The sequence below is a fragment of the Euphorbia lathyris genome, chromosome 4 (assembly GCF_963576675.1).
Source record: "Euphorbia lathyris chromosome 4, ddEupLath1.1, whole genome shotgun sequence".
Taxonomy (NCBI): domain Eukaryota; kingdom Viridiplantae; phylum Streptophyta; class Magnoliopsida; order Malpighiales; family Euphorbiaceae; genus Euphorbia; species Euphorbia lathyris.
Window position 1 is genome coordinate 58,432,169 of NC_088913.1, and position 20,713 is coordinate 58,452,881.

The 20,713-nt window shown below is 35.7% G+C and overlaps 1 protein-coding gene across 10 annotated transcripts; it reads right to left on the minus strand.

The window, feature by feature from the left end:
- Positions 1 to 258: 258 nt before the first annotated feature.
- On the minus strand, positions 259 to 9,784 carry LOC136226089 (ras-related protein RABF1). Of its 10 annotated transcripts, none has more exons than XR_010687586.1 (11): positions 9,617 to 9,784; positions 9,216 to 9,295; positions 8,285 to 8,368; positions 8,060 to 8,154; positions 7,787 to 7,892; positions 6,042 to 6,131; positions 5,880 to 5,966; positions 3,695 to 3,746; positions 2,418 to 2,457; positions 805 to 838; positions 259 to 595 (listed from the first exon to the last, which is right to left on the minus strand). XR_010687586.1 is itself a non-coding variant. In XM_066014396.1 (10 exons), exons 1-8 carry the CDS (start codon positions 9,639 to 9,641, stop codon positions 3,708 to 3,710), a joined length of 606 nt encoding a protein of 201 aa, XP_065870468.1. In that variant the 5' UTR covers positions 9,642 to 9,784; the 3' UTR covers positions 259 to 595; positions 805 to 838; positions 3,695 to 3,707. The 10 variants fall into 10 exon arrangements, 2 of the variants coding, with proteins under 2 accessions (XP_065870468.1, XP_065870467.1); XR_010687588.1 differs by having other exon boundaries at positions 805 to 859; XR_010687590.1 differs by having other exon boundaries at positions 2,418 to 2,473.
- Positions 9,785 to 20,713: the final 10,929 nt, after the last annotated feature.

Genomic DNA, 20,713 nt, shown 5'->3' on the forward strand with positions numbered 1-20,713 from the left:
ATTCTATGGTATCAATTTTAACTTTATCAAACCAATCGCAAATTAAGTATATCCATGTGGTAAAGTTTCAGAATGTGCTTTCATGTTTGTCAAACAATACCTATTGAATTTTTATTTTTATTTTACTAACGTAGAAGCATAGGAGTTTTTTTTTTTTTGATTTCACCCTTTTTTAAATCAATTTTAGAGATTAAATTGACCTGAGATAGGATAAACCTCAAATAAAATAGAAACATTGAATACAAAAAAGATTCCACATGCCAAACATAATACGTTCTCTAAACGTGAATCCTCAAGTCTACAATGGCATCAATCATGGAGGGGTAGTTTCTACCTAGTTCTAAAAACTAGAGCCCACATGATCACATAAAATCTTATAATGTCACAACTTGAGAAAAATGAAAATAACCCATCTGACAAGACAAGATTGCTTGTCATAAACATTCAGAAACACAAACCAACAAAGTTGCCAAGTCTGAATTATATCAAACTAATTAAACAATTATTCTCAGTCATGACACGATATTTAGCTTTGGTTATTCAAATGAACATGCCTCCTTCTCTCTAATAATAAACAGCTGAGTAGCTAGCTATCCTAGAAGCCATATTAAAAAAAAACAATAGTTAGTGAACTTGTTGTGGGACTTGACAGATCATAAGATGAGTAAGACAGCAGCAATTTCTATTCTATGAATCTGGAAGATAAACAAGAATGCGGCAGGCAGATAACAAGAGGTAACAGCTATAAAAAAAAAATTGTCTCACCCCCTGCAGAATATAAGAGGTAACAGCTAAGTGACTAACCATTTTGATACTCTGAGATTTTGATGGTCTCCACCTACACAAAAGAGGACAAATCCTTCACCCAGAAACAGACCAAATCAGAGCAAGAAACAAAAACATGGTAGCTCCTTCTTCACTACTCATATTTTCCTGTTTTGACTATGCTGAAATGCTAATTTAAACGTTGTTCATGTGGACCAATTAAGATTGGAATGAGTGATTCTAGTCGCTTAAGCTAAGTTTCGAAATTCAAAACGTAAATGGGAGAGAGGTCACTTAAAGGTACATGACCGACCTCAGACCGATTAATCAAATCCATTTGCAAAAAAAAAAAAAAAAAAAAAAGCAAATGTTCATGTGGTCCATGAATTAATGGGAAATTTGGCCATTACAAGACAAATAATACAGCACCATCAAAGTCAATTTAGAACTCTTTAAAATGGTCCTCATGTTCACTAGGCTCTAATGAATAAAAGCTTTCGAACAGGGATAGATAAGGCGTGTATGAAGGGTCATGCCCCCCTCAAACAAAGAGTGTACTATCTATCTTTGGGTCAGTAAGAATGTTTATTGATAAATATGTGTTGTCTCATAAGATTGTTTAAAGGATTGGTCCCTCCTCGACATCAGTCCTGGATCAATCCATATCTGTCTACAGTATATACACTAAAACTTGGTCCATGCATTATTGAAAACCTATCATGTGTAGCACTGTATTTCCTTAGCTAAAACAGTGCAGCATTCACTAACTAGGAGGACATAAGTCTCACATCTTGGTTTGTCATATGCTATTTTTGATCATTTCTACGATATCTTTTCATAGTCATGCTTATGAAAAGTATCAACTTGACAGATTTTATCCGAGGCCTAAGCCTAGTTATTAGTTAACATTTTCCATACTGTGTCTATCAAGGACATGGAAATATTCTACGATATCCTTGAATGGAAGGGGCTTCATTTTCCACTAGTAATTATCTATGCAAAAAGTAAGACACGGGCCAAGCAGAACAAGTTAGAAATCCAAATCACTATTTGCTTGAAGCCTATATTGCACGGAAACGGATACCAGGAAACGTTATTCTAAAAAAAATAGTTAGGAAACGGTATTGGAAATGGACACAAAACGTGGAACGCTAGTGAAGGAGAGTTTCCGCGCACCATAGCTTAAAACTTATGCTCAAGAATAAACATCTAAATAAAATTGTTTAAACAACAGTAAGACAATGACATAAAGACTGTCAATAAGACTTTGTCCTTTCAAATACCTGAAAAGGACTGAACAATATTTTAGCATATAGGGAGAACCAACTAAAAAGGTATTCAGAAACATGCAGAAATCAAAATCTCTCAGGTTTAGGGGCAAAAATCAAATTACAGACAGGAACTTCCATTCAACTTACAGTTGTCCTACATTCCAACCTAGAAAATAATAATGTGAACACAAAAAAAAAAAATTGATTTGTAACTGCCATATGTAACATGTCATCTATTTAAAACAAGGGTAAAAAGAATCTATGAGCACACTCAGTTGTTGAAGGAAGGAACATTTGAAAATGGTTTAATTGTTTATTATGAAATTAGTGAAGTTTTTTATAGAAGATTTTATCTTTGAGGTAAGCTTTAAGAATGTCTACCTGATAGCAGCTTATGATCGGATGCCCTGAAAAATTCATGCTGCAGGTGAAAGCTTCTAAGATGCTATCAAGTTGTCAATTTCTCAAAATGGAATATCACAGTAAAATTTTAAGAGATAAGACAAGGACATGACTAATATTTAGGGGATATAGGTAGAGTTAAGATCCCAGCAAATGAGAACACAATATTTCATACGCTTCAGTCAAGATAACTCAATTCATAGATATAAAAAAGTGCTAGATCTTTTATTATGAAAGATAGGAAACCAGAGGGAGCAAGTTATCTTTGAGCTCTCGACCATATGTTTCAGTGATCATAACCTAGAGGGTTTTTCATTCATCTAAAAGCAATGTGATAATGCTTTTCAAGGTTGACAAGGCTTTTACCAAGTCCTCTAGTTCTGGAAAGCATGTTATTTTGTCAAAATGGACATCTGATAACAGCACATGAATGCAACAAATATCAAATAATATAAGAAAGATTTAGAAGCGGGATTTGCTGAAAATCGTTACTAAAAGTTTGGAGTTGAAAACTCAAACCTTTCAATCTCGAATGTTTGTTGGAAATGTTTAATTGCAATAATAAGAAAATAGTTTCCGAGGGAGTAGCTTGCTCTCTTTACATGTTTCGTAGGGCTTTATCTGATTGCTTGAACTCAAACAACACAACCCTAAAGACTACTTTAATACCATTGAGATAGAACACTCAGTTGAGTTCTGTAAACACGATATTTGAGATACGAGGTTAAAATTATAGGATTTGGAAATAGAATTCATGGAAGTACCCAGTTTATTTTGCACAAAATATTATGGTATTTTCAGCATTGATCACATAATTCTTAAACTTAGCTGGTTATTGTTCCATATTAGCTAATATACTGACAAACAACAACTTTTATCTGTGTCGTATACTAATCTTAATCTACGATTGGTTACTACATCTTGTGTTGTGTCAGTTGCTAAGAAAAAGAAATACGGACCAAAGGAAATTGTTCATCTGAAAATGTTACCATATAAACAAAATGCACACTTTACTGAAATATGTATTTGAAGTACCTTTTTATATACTAGATTCTTAGTTAAACATCCAACTAATCTCATAGTTGAATAGTGTGGATGGATTAAAGGTAAGTGGAATAATAAAATCTTATAGTAGGAACATGAATGAAAACGAATTCATTAAATAGAAAAAAGATTACAGATGTCATCATATACACAAATTTGATACAACAACCAGGTTCCCATGACAATAGAAGCCATCTAGTTGATTCACTTACTGAGGTTCAGGAATCATGATGACGGTGGACGGGGAAGCCGCTTTGCAATTTCCTGCCAAGTTCAGAAAACCATCAGCCTATAGCTCTATACTGAAATTTCAATTCATACAAGAGAGACGATATGTTCAGTGAATAGCTTCATAACATTCAAATAAACTCTCAAGTCCCTAATTTTCCTTAACTATTAACAGGTACACTATATACTGTCTATTAAACATAATTACAAAAATCATTCAAAACAATCACAAATCCACCACGCACACATGCCAATCCCTACGTGTCCTAAGTTCTATGAATAGCTTCCTAACATTCAAATAAACCTAGGTGCTCTAACTTCTATGAATAGTTTCTAACATTCAAATAAACCTAGGTGCTCAACTCGCTAATTTTACTATTACCACATACACCATATACCATCTATCTTATATAATTACAAAAATCATTCAAAACTATCATAGAATCCAACATGCACACCAGCTCCCCTCCTGGCAAACCCAACCTATCCCCCCCACCACCAAAATAAATAAATACTTTGTTGCATATGACTGATTCTAGGCGAAAAGTGAGCGCCTAGGAAGCACAAACACTTCTAGGAGGTTAACAGGTATGAGTGTCAGACACTCCAACACTCCAGGGACACGCATCCAACACTCCAAACTAAGTCCCCCTCTTTTTTTCTTCTTTTAATATGGACGCATCAGGGACACTTCGGGGACACAAGCTTCTGAGTTAATTAAGTAGAATCTAGGTTTTTTTTAATAAATTTACAAAAAAAGAGGGGTTCGTATATAAAAAAAACTAATAAAAGAAGAAATCAATATCTAAAGAAAAGAATCTAGCAACAGTCCCTTTTTTATAGTTTAAATAGTTTAAAGTATTAAATGTTTATTTTTTATGAATTAATGACTTATTTATTATGGATGTTATTTACAGTTTATAATAGCTTATGAATGTTATTTACTATATATATATATATATATATATTTTATGGGTGTCCTGCTGTACCCGTGTCGCCTGTGTTGCACGGAAACAGACACTGGGAAACGCTGTTTCTAAAAAAATATAGCTAGAAAATGGAAACGGAAAAGAAAATGGATACGAAACGCGGAAACTCTGGTGACGGAGAGTTTCCGTGCAACATAGCGTGTAGCACATTATTTTTTTAAAACGTTGTTTGCTGCACCCATGTCGGTGCTTCCTAGGACTGAGTGAGAATTATTTTATTTTACAATAAAATCGCAGCAAATTCATCTAGCATTGGCTAGGAAAAGAAAACAGAAACAGCAATCCCAACACTCTTCTTAATTGAATAAGAATCAAACAGATGCTTCAGTCTGCCACATATCAATCACTCAAATAGAAGTCAACAAACTATCCAACTGTTAGTTTATTCATACCTCCATCTTGATGAGGCTAAATACCCATATTAAATTAGCAACAAACTCATACATAAGCTAATCAGGCACTTATAGGCAATATAAACATTGAACTACATTAATTTGCTCATAGGGAAAAAAAACAAAAAAGAAAGAAAAAATAGAATAGCAAAGAAGCATACTTTTTCAATAACAAATAATTCCTATTAATAAGCCCAGTACATATGGACAATATTGACTCAAAAATTTCAAAAACTAAAAATATACAAATAAACAAGAACCAAAACCAGATTGGGCAGACATGTGAAGATAAAAGGAGTTAACCATGAACAGGGGAAAATGATGAAGATTGAATCGAAGTAGATACTAGACCCTAGACATGATATACATTCTGTTTGTGAAGTATCATCTTATCTACAGGTGAAGTATCATCTTATCTACAGGTCGTGGCTAACCATTCTGAAGAAGGTCAAAACTATCAATTTAATATTGAGATACGACTGCCAGGTTGGAATTAGCATGAATTTCTGAACTCAATCACCCGTGGGAAGTAGAACTGTTTAGGCTACATAATTGAATTGAAACAAAGGAGAGAGTGTTATTACTCCTGTACTGAGAGCATCTGGTCCACATAAATTCTTAAGTTTCTATTTCTGCTTTCCATTTTTCAAGAAGGGAGGGGTAGTTATAGAAGGAAAAAAGAGTCACTAACTAAAGCCTTGTGTAAAACTCACAATTCCTTGCAGCTATAATTATTGCGAATGGGAATGATGCTATAAAATAGAATGTATTAGAAGCATCAGATGTACCTGAAACAACTGATTTATATTATCTGCAGTCTTTGCAGATGTCTCAATAAAGAACATCTCATTCTTGTCAGCATAGTCCTTCCCATCCTTCAAGAATGAAACAAGTGTTAAATCAAATTAACAAAGTTCATATTGATTATGCATCATGTTCACAGCACTCACTTGAACAGGTACTTCTCGATTGTCATGAAGATCAGCTTTATTCCCTACTAAAGCCATGACTATATCAGGGCTACCATGTTTCTGTAGTTCCTGTAAGAAAATGCATGACAATCTATAATTTCTGCATAAAATAACAATCTGAGAACATACCTGTATTGCAAAAAAATTATTAGCAAGCTGCTTCAAGCATTTTAGATAATCCTACAGAACTTTTTGAGGAAAAGGACAAGTATGTTTAAACGTTAATCAAAATGGGAAATAACTATCACACTATGAAGCACGGACTCTTCCCCGGGGTCGCCGTGGCCGAGTCGGACTCGCCGGACTCGGGGACTCGGCGGGGACACGGCCGGAAAATGGGACACGGATGGGGACACGGCTGGGTAAAAAAAAAGTTAAAAATTAGGGTTTTTTTTAAATTTTTTTATAAAATTTAAGGATCAATTATGCAATTTGTCAAAAATCCTAAATTATAATCTCTATCGCACGAATTAGAATTAGGTCTTCTCTCCTTCCTGCGCAAATCGCGATTTCAACCCCTGTGCTGCGTACATCGCAGTTCTCCTAACATCACGATTTCGTTTTTGTTTGGGAATAATCAGAAACAATTTCTTCTCTCCTGGGTTCTTCCTTCTCATGCGCTACGATTCTTCTCCTGGGTTCTTCTCCTAACATCACGATTCCGATTTGTGATTTAGCATGTTTTTTATATATTTTTATATCTAATATATATATAATTAATTATATAAAATTTGACGTGTCCCCGCCGCACCCGTGTCTCATATTTTCTAAAAATTCCGTTGCCGTGTCCGCACCCGCGTCCGCACCCGTGTCCGTGCTTCATAGCTATCACACAGACTGAAATCATTTTCCAGTTTTAAATTGAGCATATTACTATTACATGATAGAATTGCAGAGCTCTAACATCAATCTTCCTTTCCTTCCCTTTGTATTGCACATACCATTTTACATCACAACATGCTAAAAATAAAGAAAAGTTGTCCCTCATATACAAGTTCTTTTGTCCCACCCAAAACCCAACCTAGATTTGGTAAAAAATTGTTGAACTGATAATTTTGCATAAGATAACATCAAATCAGGGGATCAAATTATACTTTTAAATTGTCAGAATTAAGTATCTTTTTTATGATTCAATTTATGAATGAAACCAAATCATTACTGTAAATGAAACTAACTCTACGAGAATATTTAAAATATATTTTCTCCAAGATATTTCAAATTCACACTCATAACTCATAAAGTTTTTATCAACGTAAATAACATAACCTAAATTCATGAATCGCATTTAAGAAAAAGTAAAATCTAGATCTCTCAATATCAACTATTTCCATCCAAATGCAATGTTCAAACAGGGGAGGAAAAAGATGCTCTTCTTCCTATTGACGATTCGGACCTAATGAGCTAAAATACTTGTGAAAATATCATTCGACGACATCATCAATTTATCATTTCAGTTATGCACAACAACCTAAATTTTCAAGCAATAACGTAGCAAAATTAGCAGGTCTCCAATTTCCTCAACCAGAGACTTAGCACTTCCAAATAAAAAAAAAAGATAGAAACTGTGAAACCAGGATCATTTTGCATCCACCGAATCATCTGAATCATCTTAAATAATTTTATCACTTCACAAAAATTTACCACATCTTTTGCATACAACTTTTCCATTTTGATAATTTGCAACCGCAAAGCAATACAGAGAGAGAAGCATCACATCCATGTACCTTAACCCAATACTGTGCTTTGCTGAATGACTCTGGACTTGTTATATCATATACAATAACTGCAACTGCAGCACCTCTGTAGTACAATGGTGCCAATGCAGCATATCTGAATAAGATAAGAGAAACAATTACAATTTCACAGCCAAATGTAATATCTGTGGGAGAAAAAAGAAATGAAGCAGGTGGCAATTCCACCTAAGAAACTATCTACATTAACTTTCACTACACAACTTGAAATGTGCATTTGTTTGCTCATGTTGAAGACAAAATTACCTTTCTTGTCCAGCAGTATCCCATATTTCAAACTTAACAGTCGTAGAATCTTGCAAAGCTATTGTTTGAGACAAAAATGAAGCTCCAATAGTTACCTGAAATATTGAAAACAAAAACAAAAAATTTTACTTTTTTGAACTATGTTTCCTTATACACTGATTGACAAGAATTCAAAGATGCAAAATATAATGTATTGGAGTAGCAGAAAGCAGTAAAACATGTCACCTTGGACGTAGGATCAAATTGACCACGAACAAAGCGAAGAACAATACAACTTTTACCAACACCAGAATCACCTAACAATACCAGCTGTATACAGAAATTAAAAATTAGGTCAGCTGTGCATTAATCAAGAAAACGTTGATGCATATAGGCATTACATTTGAATACAATGTCTATGGTGGCTAGCCATCTACCAGATGTAATTCGATCTACACCATAGCTAAATGTGCATAAGGTTATCCATAGGAAATAAGACATGAGTGCTCATAAAATAAAATGCAACTTTGTCCTTGTACATGTAACATGTGTATCACACATTGCATGCAGCTATGTACTCGAGTAGAAATTTTAACTTGTATGTTTCACTTCATTTTGAGATGCTTAAGCACACTACAATGACACTATCAAAGAAAAGACAACAATCAGATAGCATGCCATTTTTCAAGAAAGTTTTAGTTTGTCTACTGTGCCTTCCATTCACTAGGAGGATGAAATGGATTAAAGAGTCTGCCTAGATGGTTTACAATAATTTGTTTCAATTCAGTCCCATCTTGAACATTGCAAAATAATTTTTCATTTTAACACTCACTACTTACCCGCATAGTGGTGTTTGATAAAACTAAAAAGTAAATGCTGAAAACATAAGTATCGAATTTTAAGTGTTGAAAATTATAAATGATGAAAGTATTAAATTGTGTAAATGTTTGATAAATACTAAAAATAGAATTTAAAAATATTAGTGAATAATGTTAAACTTAAAGTTTTAAGTTAAATAGTTTGACTTAACTGAAATTATAAAGTGGTAACAAGCACTTGATATATTAATTTTAAGTGCTGAAATAGGTTATCCAAATTGTCCAAATTGTCAAACAAGAAAGGTAAAGAAAAAAAGGACATAAACTTAAGTCTATTATCTAAAAAACTAAAAGTTTACCTTAACACGTAGATTTTTGGCATCAGTCACTCCGTTGTTATCAGTATTGCTAAGTCCAGCCAAACGCCCAGAACTCCTATCTATAAACATTATCCCAAAAGAAAAATGATGACCAAAAGAATTAGCAACTTTCAAACAGGTAACAGAAAACAATTGCACATAAAACGAAATTCTCAAATTAGGCACTGTAATCTTTTCCAATCCGAAACCAAGCATGTAATTCTATTAACATCCGATCATTACCAGTTCATCCAAATTGATAAAAACAATAGAAAAAGTAAACCAGATCAGAGTAATACAAGCCCCAATGGATTGTATTTCTCGATCCACTCAATTTTGAAACAATAAAGTCCAAACCCTAAAAGGTAGAATGAGAATAGTTTGAGGAATTAGAAAAAAACCTGGCAGAGAAGAGGAGCAACCCATGAGTTTCTGCAGATGCAATAAATTACTGAATTTAGAGCAGTGATTGTGTAAATTAGGGTTTAAATTGGATAGTTGCAGGAGAACTTATTTTTCATGTGCAGAAATGTAGATTTTTGGTTCCAGTTGTTTCTTGTTCGTTAATTGTTTATATTGTTAAATTAAATCTTCTCTGATCATTCTCGCACGTGTTTATTCGTGTAATAACTATGCCTTTTCAGCTTTTCTTTTCTTTCTTTTTATAAAGCCAATATTAAACTCTCAACTGTTTGACTTTTCTTTTAAGAAGTGTGAAAAGTAAAAATTGAGAAATTATATTTTTTAACCACGGGATTGTGGTAGAGTGGTAAAGGCTCCTCCACCCTTAACCAAAGGTTCAGGGTTCGATCCTCGCCTTTGGAAATGGAAAGAATTTCCGTGGCTAGCATCCCACCCATATTTGTTTTTTTATATCTGAAAAGTAGTTTTTACATAAAAAAAATCTCTGTTTTTTAAAAAAGTAATATTTTCTAATAGCAAACAGTAGGTGAAACAAACGAGCCATAGTACAAGCCCAAACAAAAGATTAAATAAAAAAATTATTTAGAAAGAAAAAAAATTGTGTGCTTTCACGTATTGTTAAACTTTTACCAACAAAATATACAAACAGTGACCGAGTTTTTTCGTTTTGCTAAAGGGGATGACTGAAGTTTTTCGTTTTATTAAAAATAATGAGCTTAAAATTTAAATAACTGTTGACGACCATAAAATTGAAAAAATTATAAGCAATTTTAATTTTTCAACTTTTTAATTTTTGAAGTTATTTAGATGTTGTTCGGTGAGGATAGCGAAAATGAATGTTTTAGAGAGAGAAAGTTCCGAAAATAATCATTTTGAAAAATAAAAATTTGGTTCCATATTAAATATGGTACAAACAACTTTAATTTTTGAAATTTTCCATTTTGAGATCGTTAACGGTCATTTTTAGAGTGTTAAACTAAAAGATCCTTATTTTTAGCAAAATGAAAAAGCTCAGTCGCTGTTTGGACAAAAAAAAAATTTCCAAGTATCAGTTTGATAATACGTGAAAGCATGAAAGTTTTTTTAGATTTTACACTAAATTCAATTGAAACAAAGGATTTGGCCACTTCAAAAATATCACAAATAATCACATTCAACTAATTTGAAACAGGTTGGTCTTTTTTAAGTAGTTTAATAACTCATAATGAATCTCAAACCCCTAGCACCAAATGAAAATCGAAATCGCGAACAATACGAAGCGAAGATAAAATAGCTTGTACTCCGTGTGTAATGCTAGAATTGCCAAACCGTGAGGACCTCCACCCGACAACGCCACTAGACCATTATTATCTCGAACAACTAACCCAAACGCACATGAATAACTCTTAACCGAGAAAGAAGCGTCACAATTAACTTAATATAAAAGATTAGGGGGCGGGCACCAGCTGATACACTTGTTCATTCGCGAACCAAAACCCAAGTCGATAGCAAACTTATCATACGTAGACTAAACTGCCACAAACCTAGCCAAAACTTCCCTCGACAATGACGCTGTCTTTAATGGACCCATATGTAACTGTACATGAGCAATTCTATTATGTTCATGCCACAAATACCATAAAAGACCATAAAAGCTTGCAGATTCAGCTTGTGGCAAAACATGTAAAACACTCGTCATCCAATCCGAACAATCATTCCGTGCGATTTTGTAGACTTTTACCTCCAATTTCAATATTGGACATAATTTAAAAACATGAATAAGAGATTCCATATGGAAACCACATAAAATACACCTTCCTTCAAAAGCAATCCTTTTTTTATTACTTTATCATATTATGGCAAAACATTTTTAGAAGCAAATCAAACTATATGAATAAATTTTGTAGGAACTTGAACCTTCCATAAAGAATTCCAAAACTGTTGAGGCATAGAATAAGATGAAGCCATTGTAGAAGACAACCTCAAAGAACCAACAACAATCCCATACACTGGTTTTACCAGGTATTCGCCATTTTTTTTAACAAAATCAAAATAATGAATCCTTAGTATTCTGATTACTCAAAGGTATCTGTAAGATACCTTTGAACCATCTTTTCAATAATGTCCTTCTGCATAGTACCCCCCCCCCCCCCCCATCAAGGATTTCATGAACCATCTTTTCAATAATGTCCTTCTGCATAGGGGAGTGTCTGTTGGGTCGTATGTTAACTGGTGAAGAGCCCTTAACTAGAGGAATGTTGTGGTCATGTGACCTTTATGGGGGAAGTGAAGTGATTTTATTGAAAAGGGAGTGATATTTCTTAAGCAGGGGTTATAGTTTTGTAGGGGACTCATCAGCTTCTGCTACTATAGGAGTGACTTGTTGAATTTGGGCTAGAAAGACTGGGTATCCATGGTGAATCATTCTAAGCATATTTCCTTCAGTAATGACCTTCACAGAAGTGTTTGACAACCCTTGTAGTGGTATGGAGTTTTCCTAACAGGAATGACATACTGAGTGAATTGAAGTTCCACCTTATATCTCCTAATTGTTGGTCACGTGTGATTAGTTCCAAAGGGGGTTTAGGAACTAATATAACTTTTTCGTTTAATTACGCTGACTTAATCAATTCTTTAAATTACTTAACTCAAATTTTAGTCAGCACGGCCGAGAGATGTAAGACAGCTTTAGTGAGAGGCTTACTAGAACCGTTTTACTTGTGAGTTAAGAGTTAACACTTAAGGTCAGCTTCCAACTCAGCACTCTGATTACTCAGCGTCAGCTTATACAATTTATATCCTGAGTAATTTAAGCAAACAACACATACATATATATTGAGAGAAAGGGTTAGAAATTACTCAGCAAGATTTATCCTGGTTCGGCCTCACCGCCTACGTCCAGTCCCCAGAGTCCTTCCGGGCTTTTTCAATCCAATACTGAGCTCTTTAAAGGTAGAGCACAAACCGTTTACAAGGCAGTTGAATATGCAAGAGTACCTTCCTCTATTCGTCTACTCAACTCCTACTGAGCGTTATAACCAAACACTCAGATTTTTCTCTACTGCTGAGTACTAAAACCGAGTACTCAGCACCACTCTCTCAATCTTTTACAATTGATACAAATCTATTCTTTCTAGATGAAGAACACTTTAGATGAATACAAATTCAATCTAGCTTTTACACAGAGATAGAAATTTGGTGTAAGATCTTCTTTCTTGTTTGAATGTGCTTTGTATGTATGCTCTTTTTCTTTTTGTATTCCAGCAAAGGATCCAAGAGATGGACTTGTCCTTTTATAGTTGATTCTGAAGCTCTAATCATTTGAATCTGGAAGTATCCGTTGGATTCAAACGGCTCTCTTGTGTCACGCGCTTGGTCAGCATTCAGAATTCGCAGGCCAATCCCGTCGTCTGAAATTAGCAGGCGCCAGGCTTGTCTTCTTCCTATAGGTTCGTCTTCTAGCGCCAGTTTCATCTTTTAGCCAAATGCCAGTTGACCCATGCGTCTCGAAATTGACTCTGTGCGTAATTCCAAAGCTTCTGTTATTGGTGCAGACAGTTGTCGGATCTTATCTTTTAGCAAACGGATCATTCGCGATGTCCTGACGAACACTCAGCTTGAACTTATAGACGTTGCCTTTGATCTTTTATTTTTGGCCAGGCTGAGTCGTGTTCCACTCAGTTTCTTTGATCAGCTTCATCTTCAAGCGTTTGATTCTGAGGAAGACTTTTCTTCTATTACGCTGAGTCGTGTTTTACTCAGCTTCTGTGGCTCATGCTGACTTCGTCTGTCGTATTTTTTGTTTCTGTTCTTACTTATAATTATACTCATCATTAAACAAACACATTAGTACAATTAAATCAAAGCACATAAATTTAATTGTCTTAATCATGGATTAAAATAATTTTGTCAAATCAAAATCATGTGGAAAGGTGTTTCAACAAACTCCCCCATTTTGATGTTGGAAAAAATATTTAATTATGGAACTCAGCATTGAGATTCCCCGTGATTGAAATATCTTTTATTCTTCTGAAGTTACTCCCCCGTAAGGGTTGCATCTATTGACTTAAATTAACTCTAAACCTTCTAAGATTTAATCGAGTAAAAATTAAGACATGCCTATACTGACTTAGTTCAATTCTAGACCTTCCAAGATGTAACATCCCCAAAACCCTAACATATGAGTCTTCCCACATTCATATATATTTTCATGATTGAATACATACATTTTAGATTCATCTCATTGTCAGTAGAAGTTTTGTATGCATAATGCGATTATCGTGCGATTAGTAGGCGATTAGTGTGTCGTTAAGATGTAACGATTGGTTAATTGAGTTAGGACTTAAATGAATGAATTAATGAATTCATATGTCCTAAATTGATTAACTTACATTTGTGGAGGGCTGGATTGGAGGTTTGTGAGCAAGCACGAGGTGTCACTCAAGTAAGACAAAGTATGCCTCTTTGTTTTAACAATGATTGATACAACTCATTTCTCCTCATTTCCAGCCACAATTTCGACCAAAACTTCAGCAAACCTTCCTTTGATATACCCTAACATCCTCCAAACAAAACTCTTCCAATTTCTTCCATTTTCAAGCCAAACAAGTCAAGTTAGGAAGCATACTAGGTGATAGACACAAGTTGAAGGTTAGTATGCTGTTTTAGCTTGTTTTCTATGAGTTGGAGATTCTGAAAAAACCTAGGTATGATCATAGGATTTGTTGTGGATGAGTTGTGATTGAGCTTGTTGAGTTTTGGTGTTGTTTTCATTGGTTTTAGGTTGTCCAAATGAAAGATATGTATCAAGTGCCCTAAACAGAAATCTAGGGTACTGCTTTCAGTCATTTTGGAGCCTGTTTTTCATATTGATATTGTTCGAATTTGAAGATACATAAAGAATAACATATGTTCCTATATGTGTTATGAAACCCTCTGTAAAATATGGGACTTTAATTCCATATATAGAGGAAGAAAACCTAGATGGATCATGACTGCCTCGAAATTGAATGTCATGTGAGGCAGCCATGTTGATGTAGCATTTTGAGGATCTTAAAGTCCGAATTGGAGAAAGTTTCTTTATACAAAAGTGTTCCTAAATACTTGAAGTATATGTCTGTAAAAGGATTTGGCAATCCATTGTGTTTATTGTGAGCTAGGTTGAGTGAATTATGGTAGATGCAAATCTGAATAGTCTGTTTCTTGGCTGGAAACAGGACCGAATCATTTTACATGCCATATATTGTGTAGAAGTGATATTAAAGTGAATTTTGGATATGTTATACCCATATATGTCTAGTTTCAGTAGGTTCAAGAATCAGGGCATTTGGATTAATATAGAGAAAGTTATGGCAGAATGTGTGCAAGTAGGTCATGTGATGATCTAAGACAAAAGGATTAGATTGCATGAACTTTGTGGCATTAGTGTCTTGTAAATCATATAGCATTCCTTAGTTTCTATTTTCATTAAGTTTATGTTAAGTCTAATTGTATCAATGTTATGTGACATTAGGAGGGCAAGGTACAATTGAACGCACACCCGATCGTGTTGAATAGATCGAACCAAGTGCGACGGTAAGCATATTGCTTATATATGTGTATGAATGTATTGTGCCTTGTGACTTGTTGAGTGTGAGATGTGGTTGAATCTGATGTGAATGATGTGGATAATGTTTGAGTGTTTATGATACGTCATGATTGATAAGAAAGTGTTATGATTGAGTATGTTGCAGTGTTATGCGTAAATACGGCATGTTAAGCCTTGTGCACATACTGGAACTGAATAATGGTTGGATTATAAATGAATATGAGCTTGCTTAGATGGATATGTGAAATGGTCCAAGTTGAGAGTGCTATCGGAATATTGTGAGCCGGAAGCACATGTGTTGAGATATATGAGTACGTGAGTGAGTGTAACTCCTCCGTAGCACAGATGATTGTATTCCGAATTTAGTGAGCCGGAATACAGATTGGGCCCAAGGACCATTTTATATATATTGTCTAAGTATAGCAAGGCCTTTCTAAAATCAGTATTACTATTCTAAATGAATAAATTCTAACTTGGTACTGATGACCTATTTTGGTTTGTGCTCTTTACATTACTTGTATATACATATATGTGTAATATGTTTATTGAGTAGGCAGCTCACCCCTTGCCAACAGATTTTACAGGTTAGGTGGAGTTCTTCTTGCTTAAGGTCGCACCAGCAGTGTCAGTCCATTCTCATCTAGGCATTTTGGAGTCTTGTGAATGTACTTTTGTTTTGTAAATCCTCTGTGTAGGATAATGACTTAAACGTGTATTGTAAATTATAAATGCTTTCTCTTATGTATAATATGTAAAATTTATATGAGATTGAAGTTTATATGATTGAGAATTGAAAACATGTCTATGACTGATATTGTGTGAGATATCATGTGATCCAAATGAGGGGGTTACATTTAGTGGTATCAGAGCGGGTCTACTTTCCTAGGGATTTGGTTGTGTATGACTTGTTTTGGATTCCTAGGGTAAGACCACATAATCATATTTTCTTATGCTAAAGCATGTTGACATGGTCATGTTTCATGTAGGGTTATGGAGTCTGATGGTGAGAATGGACAATCCGGTCATATGTCTAGTCATGGTTCAGTTGGTCGTGTTCATGAGTCTGGGGGCTCAGAACATATAGGAGCTTCAGAACATGCAGGGTATCCTCAGGGTTACAACCAGTTTGAACAGATGATGGGAATCTATTTGGCTCAAGGTCAGCCTCAGCCACGTGTTCAAGCTCGTCGAGATGCGCCAATCTTTGATAAAAATTTTGAAAGGCTTAAAAAGATGGGTGCAACAGAGTTTGAGGGTAGCACAGATCCTGATATAGCTGATAAATGGTGGGCCAAGATTGAAGATGTACTTGAGAACACAGAGTGTCGTCTGGACTCAATGGTCAAATATGTTTCTAATCTTTTCACTGGTGAAGCTTTAGAATGGTGGAGATCTATAAAAAGGACAAGAATTAGAACTGAAATAACATGGGATATTTTCAAGAAGTTGTTCACTAATAAGTACATGTCAAAGATATACAAAGATAGGAAACAAACAGAGTTTTTGACCCTTATGCAGGAGGATATGTCTGTGGCTGAATACGAGCTTAAGTTTAACACTTTAGCCAAATATGCACCTGCAAATGTGGCTACAGAAGAAGCAAAATGTCGCAGGTTTGAACATGGTCTACACCCAGATGTTAGAATGGGGATTCATGCACATGAAACGAGCTTTAGATTGTTAGTAGAATCTGCACTCAGAGCGGAGGAAATTGTGAAAGATAAAGAACAACTTTTTGTAACTAAAAGGTCTAGATTTGATACAGAAGGCCAGTCTAGCAGGCCATCAAAGAGAGGTGGATTCTCAGTTTCTTCTAGAGGCTATTCTCAACAATTTAGAGGTAGTAGTAGTATCCATCGTGGTGGGACTAGATCACGGGGCGGATTTGGAGATGTTTTGAGTAGTGCTCCATCTGTGGGTAGTAACAGATTTTCAGGTGGTCGGTTTAATAGTGGGTATAGAGGAGGAGCGAGAACAACATCTTTTCCAGCTTGTCCGACATGTGGACGGGTACACAGAGGTGAGTGTTGGGGACCTTCCCTGGTTTGTGGCAGATGTGGCCGATCTCACACAGGAGAGTGTTATGGTTCATTTAAGAAGGGTACATGTTTTGAGTGTGGAGAAACAGGCCATTATCGTAATAATTGTCCCTTGTTAGTTGATAGAGGAGAGAGAGTTCAACCTCAGTCTAATATAGGAGGTGGTACAGCTGGAGTGGATAGAGGCAGAGGCAGAGGTCGAGGAGGAGGTAGATGGGGTAGACATGATGCTCCTATGGGTGGACAGACACAAAATTTACCACGAAATAGAGCCTTCAATATGACGAGGGGTGAAGCTCAAATAGCACCAGAGGTTATATCCGGTACAATTTCTATCCTTGATACCTTAGCTTTTGTTTTGATTGACCCTGGATCCACTCATTCATACATAACACCTGAGTTTATATTGAAAATAAATGGGAAGGTAGAACCATTAGGATATGATGTGGGAGTTATCCTGCCAGTTGGGAATAATGTGATTGTAAATCAGGTTCTGAGAGATTGTCCTATAAAAGTGAGGGGAAGATGTATTCGTAGATGAATTACCAGGATTACCACCTCATAGGGAGATTGATTTTCCTATTGAGACCATGCCAGGAGTATCTCCTATATCAATTGCTCCATATAGGATGGCTCCAATGGAATTACAAGAATTGAAGAAACAAATAGAAGAACTACTTGAAAAGGGGTTTATACGACCTAGTACTTCACCGTGGGGAGCACCTGTATTATTTGTGAAGAAAAAAGATGGAAGTATGCGATTGTGTATTGATTACAGACAACTGAATAGAATGACAGTGAAAAACAAGTATCCATTGCCTCAGATTGATGATTTGCTAGATCAGCTTAGAGGAGCTCGTCATTTTTCAAAGATTGATCTAAGATCGGGCTATTGGCAGTTGAGAGTTGCAGAAGCTGACATACCTAAAAATGCTTTTCGTACAAGGTATGGTCATTTTGAGTTTCTTGTGATGCCTTTTGGCTTGACTAACGCTCCTGCAGCTTTCATGGCATTAATGAACAAGACTTTTCAGCCATATCTAGATAAGTTTGTTGTGGTATTCATTGATGATATCCTAGTGTATTCAAGAACTGTGGGTGAGCATGAACAACATTTGAGAATTGTTTTGAAAATTTTAAGAGATAATCAGATGTATGCAAAGCTGAGCAAATGTGAATTTTGGATGGATGAAGTTGTATTCCTTGGTCATGTGGTGTCAGGTGAAGGGGTTCAACCCGACCCTTCCAAAATTAAAGCTATTGATGAATGGGAACCGCCAAAGAACGTTACAGAGCTTAGGAGTTTTCTTGGGTTAGCTGGTTATTACAGGAGATTTGTAGAGGGTTTTACTCTGATTGCAGGTCCATTAACTAAATTGCTGAGAAAGGGAGTTGTATTCCAGTGGAATGATAAATGTCACCAAAGCTTTGAGGAACTAAAGAAGAGATTGACTTCCGCACCAGTGTTAGTGTTACCTTCTGAAGGTGGTGGCTTTGTTGTTTATACAGATGCATCGGGACAAGGTTTGGGATGTGTTCTAATGCAAAATGGGAAAGTCATTGCATATGCTTCTAGGCAACTGAGACCTCATGAGATGAATTACCCCACACACGACTTAGAGTTGGCAGCAGTCATCCATGCATTGAAGGTATGGAGACATTACCTATATGGGGAGACATTTCAGATTCTCACTGATCACAAGAGTTTGAAGTACATCTTTACACAGAAGGAGTTGAACCTAAGACAAAGGAGATGGATTGAGCTATTAAAAGATTATGATTGTACAATAGATTACCATCCAGGAAAAGCTAATGTGGTTGCAGATGCTTTGAGTAGAAAGAGTGTTGATATTGTGGCTAGTATGAAGAGTTATAGTTTAAATTCACTAGTGGAGATGCGAGCCATGGATGTGCAGTTAGAAGTAAATGAAGTAACAGGTTTGATGGCTACACTACGGGTAAAACCAGATTTGAAAGAAAGGATCCAAGAAGCACAATGGCATGATCCTTATTTACAGAAAATGCGAGATCGTGTACAACAAGGTAAAAGACCTGATATTTCTGTGGAAGATGATGGAACTATGATGATAGGTAGTCGATTATGTGTTCCAGATGTAGCAGATTTAAGATCAGAAATTCTACAGGAAGCACATAATTCTCCTTATGCTATGCACCCAGGAATGACAAAGATGTACAGAAATTTGAGACCTTTTTACTGGTGGCCTACAATGAAGAAAGATGTATCTGATTTTGTTTCCAAATGTTTGACATGTCAACAGGTTAAAGCTGAGCATCAAGCTCCCGTGGGAAAACTAAAACCTTTAACCATACCAGAGTGGAAATGGGAGAGGATCACTATGGATTTTGTGATGGGATTACCAAGAATAAGGCGTAGACACGATAGTATATGGGTGATAGTGGATAGACTTACGAAATCTGCTCACTTTCTACCGGTTCAACAGACAAACTCGATGGATAAATTGGCTAGACTTTATGTGGAACAAATAGTGAGGTTGCATGGAGTACCTATATCTATTGTTTCAGATCGTGATCCTAGATTTACATCTAGATTTTGGGGCAGTTTACAGCACTCATTGGGAACAAAATTGCATTTCAGTACAGCCTTTCATCCACAGACAGATGGACAATCGGAAAGAACTATTCAGACCTTAGAGGATATGATGAGAGCTTGTGTTCTTAATTTCCAAGGTGAGTGGGATATACATTTACCTCTTATGGAGTTTGCTTATAATAATGGTTATCATTCGAGTATAGGCATGGCACCTTATGAGGCATTATATGGAAGACCATGTAGAAGCCCTATATGTTGGGATGTTGAAGGAATGAGGCAATTGGAAGGACCTGAGTTAGTCCAGGAAACTGTTGAGAAGATCAATGTCATAAAGAAGTATTTAAAAGCTGCACAGGAACGTCAGAAAGCCTATGTGGATCAGCACCGAAGGGAGATGGAATATAAAGTTGGAGATAAAGTGTTTTTAAAAAATATCCCCGTGGAAAGGAATAGTTCGTTTTGGCAGAAGAGGGAAGTTGAATCCAAGATACATCGGGCCTTATGAGATCATTGAGAGAGTTGGACCATTGGCTTATAGGTTAGCTCTACCACCAGAATTGTCTTTAATACATGATGTATTTCATGTGTCAGTATTGAGAAGATATAGATCAGACCCAAGTCATATGATTCCTGAACCTGAGATTGCAATAGTGAATACAGACTTAACTATTCGTGAGCAACCTTTAGAGATTTTGGGACGAGAAGTGAAACGACTCAGAAACCGTGAAATTCCAATGGTTAAGGTGAGATGGAGTCATAATCAAACACTTGATGAGGCAACTTGGGAGGTAGAAGAAAATATGAGGACACAATATCCTTACCTATTTGAAGCTTCTGGTAAGTGAATTTCGGGGACGAAATTCTTTAAGGGGGGAAGAACTGTAACATCCCCAAAACC

Excerpts from the sequence above, each read along its gene's own strand:
- LOC136226089 (XM_066014396.1), bottom strand. The coding sequence starts at position 9,641 with ATGGGTTGCTCCTCTTCTCTGCCAG. Across the intron at positions 8,155-8,284 it reads AATTTGATCCTACGTCCAAG|GTAACTATTGGAGCTTCATT; the intron begins GTGACATGTTTT and ends TCAATATTTCAG. Across the intron at positions 6,132-7,786 it reads AAGCACAGTATTGGGTTAAG|GAACTACAGAAACATGGTAG; the intron begins GTACATGGATGT and ends ATTTTCTTACAG.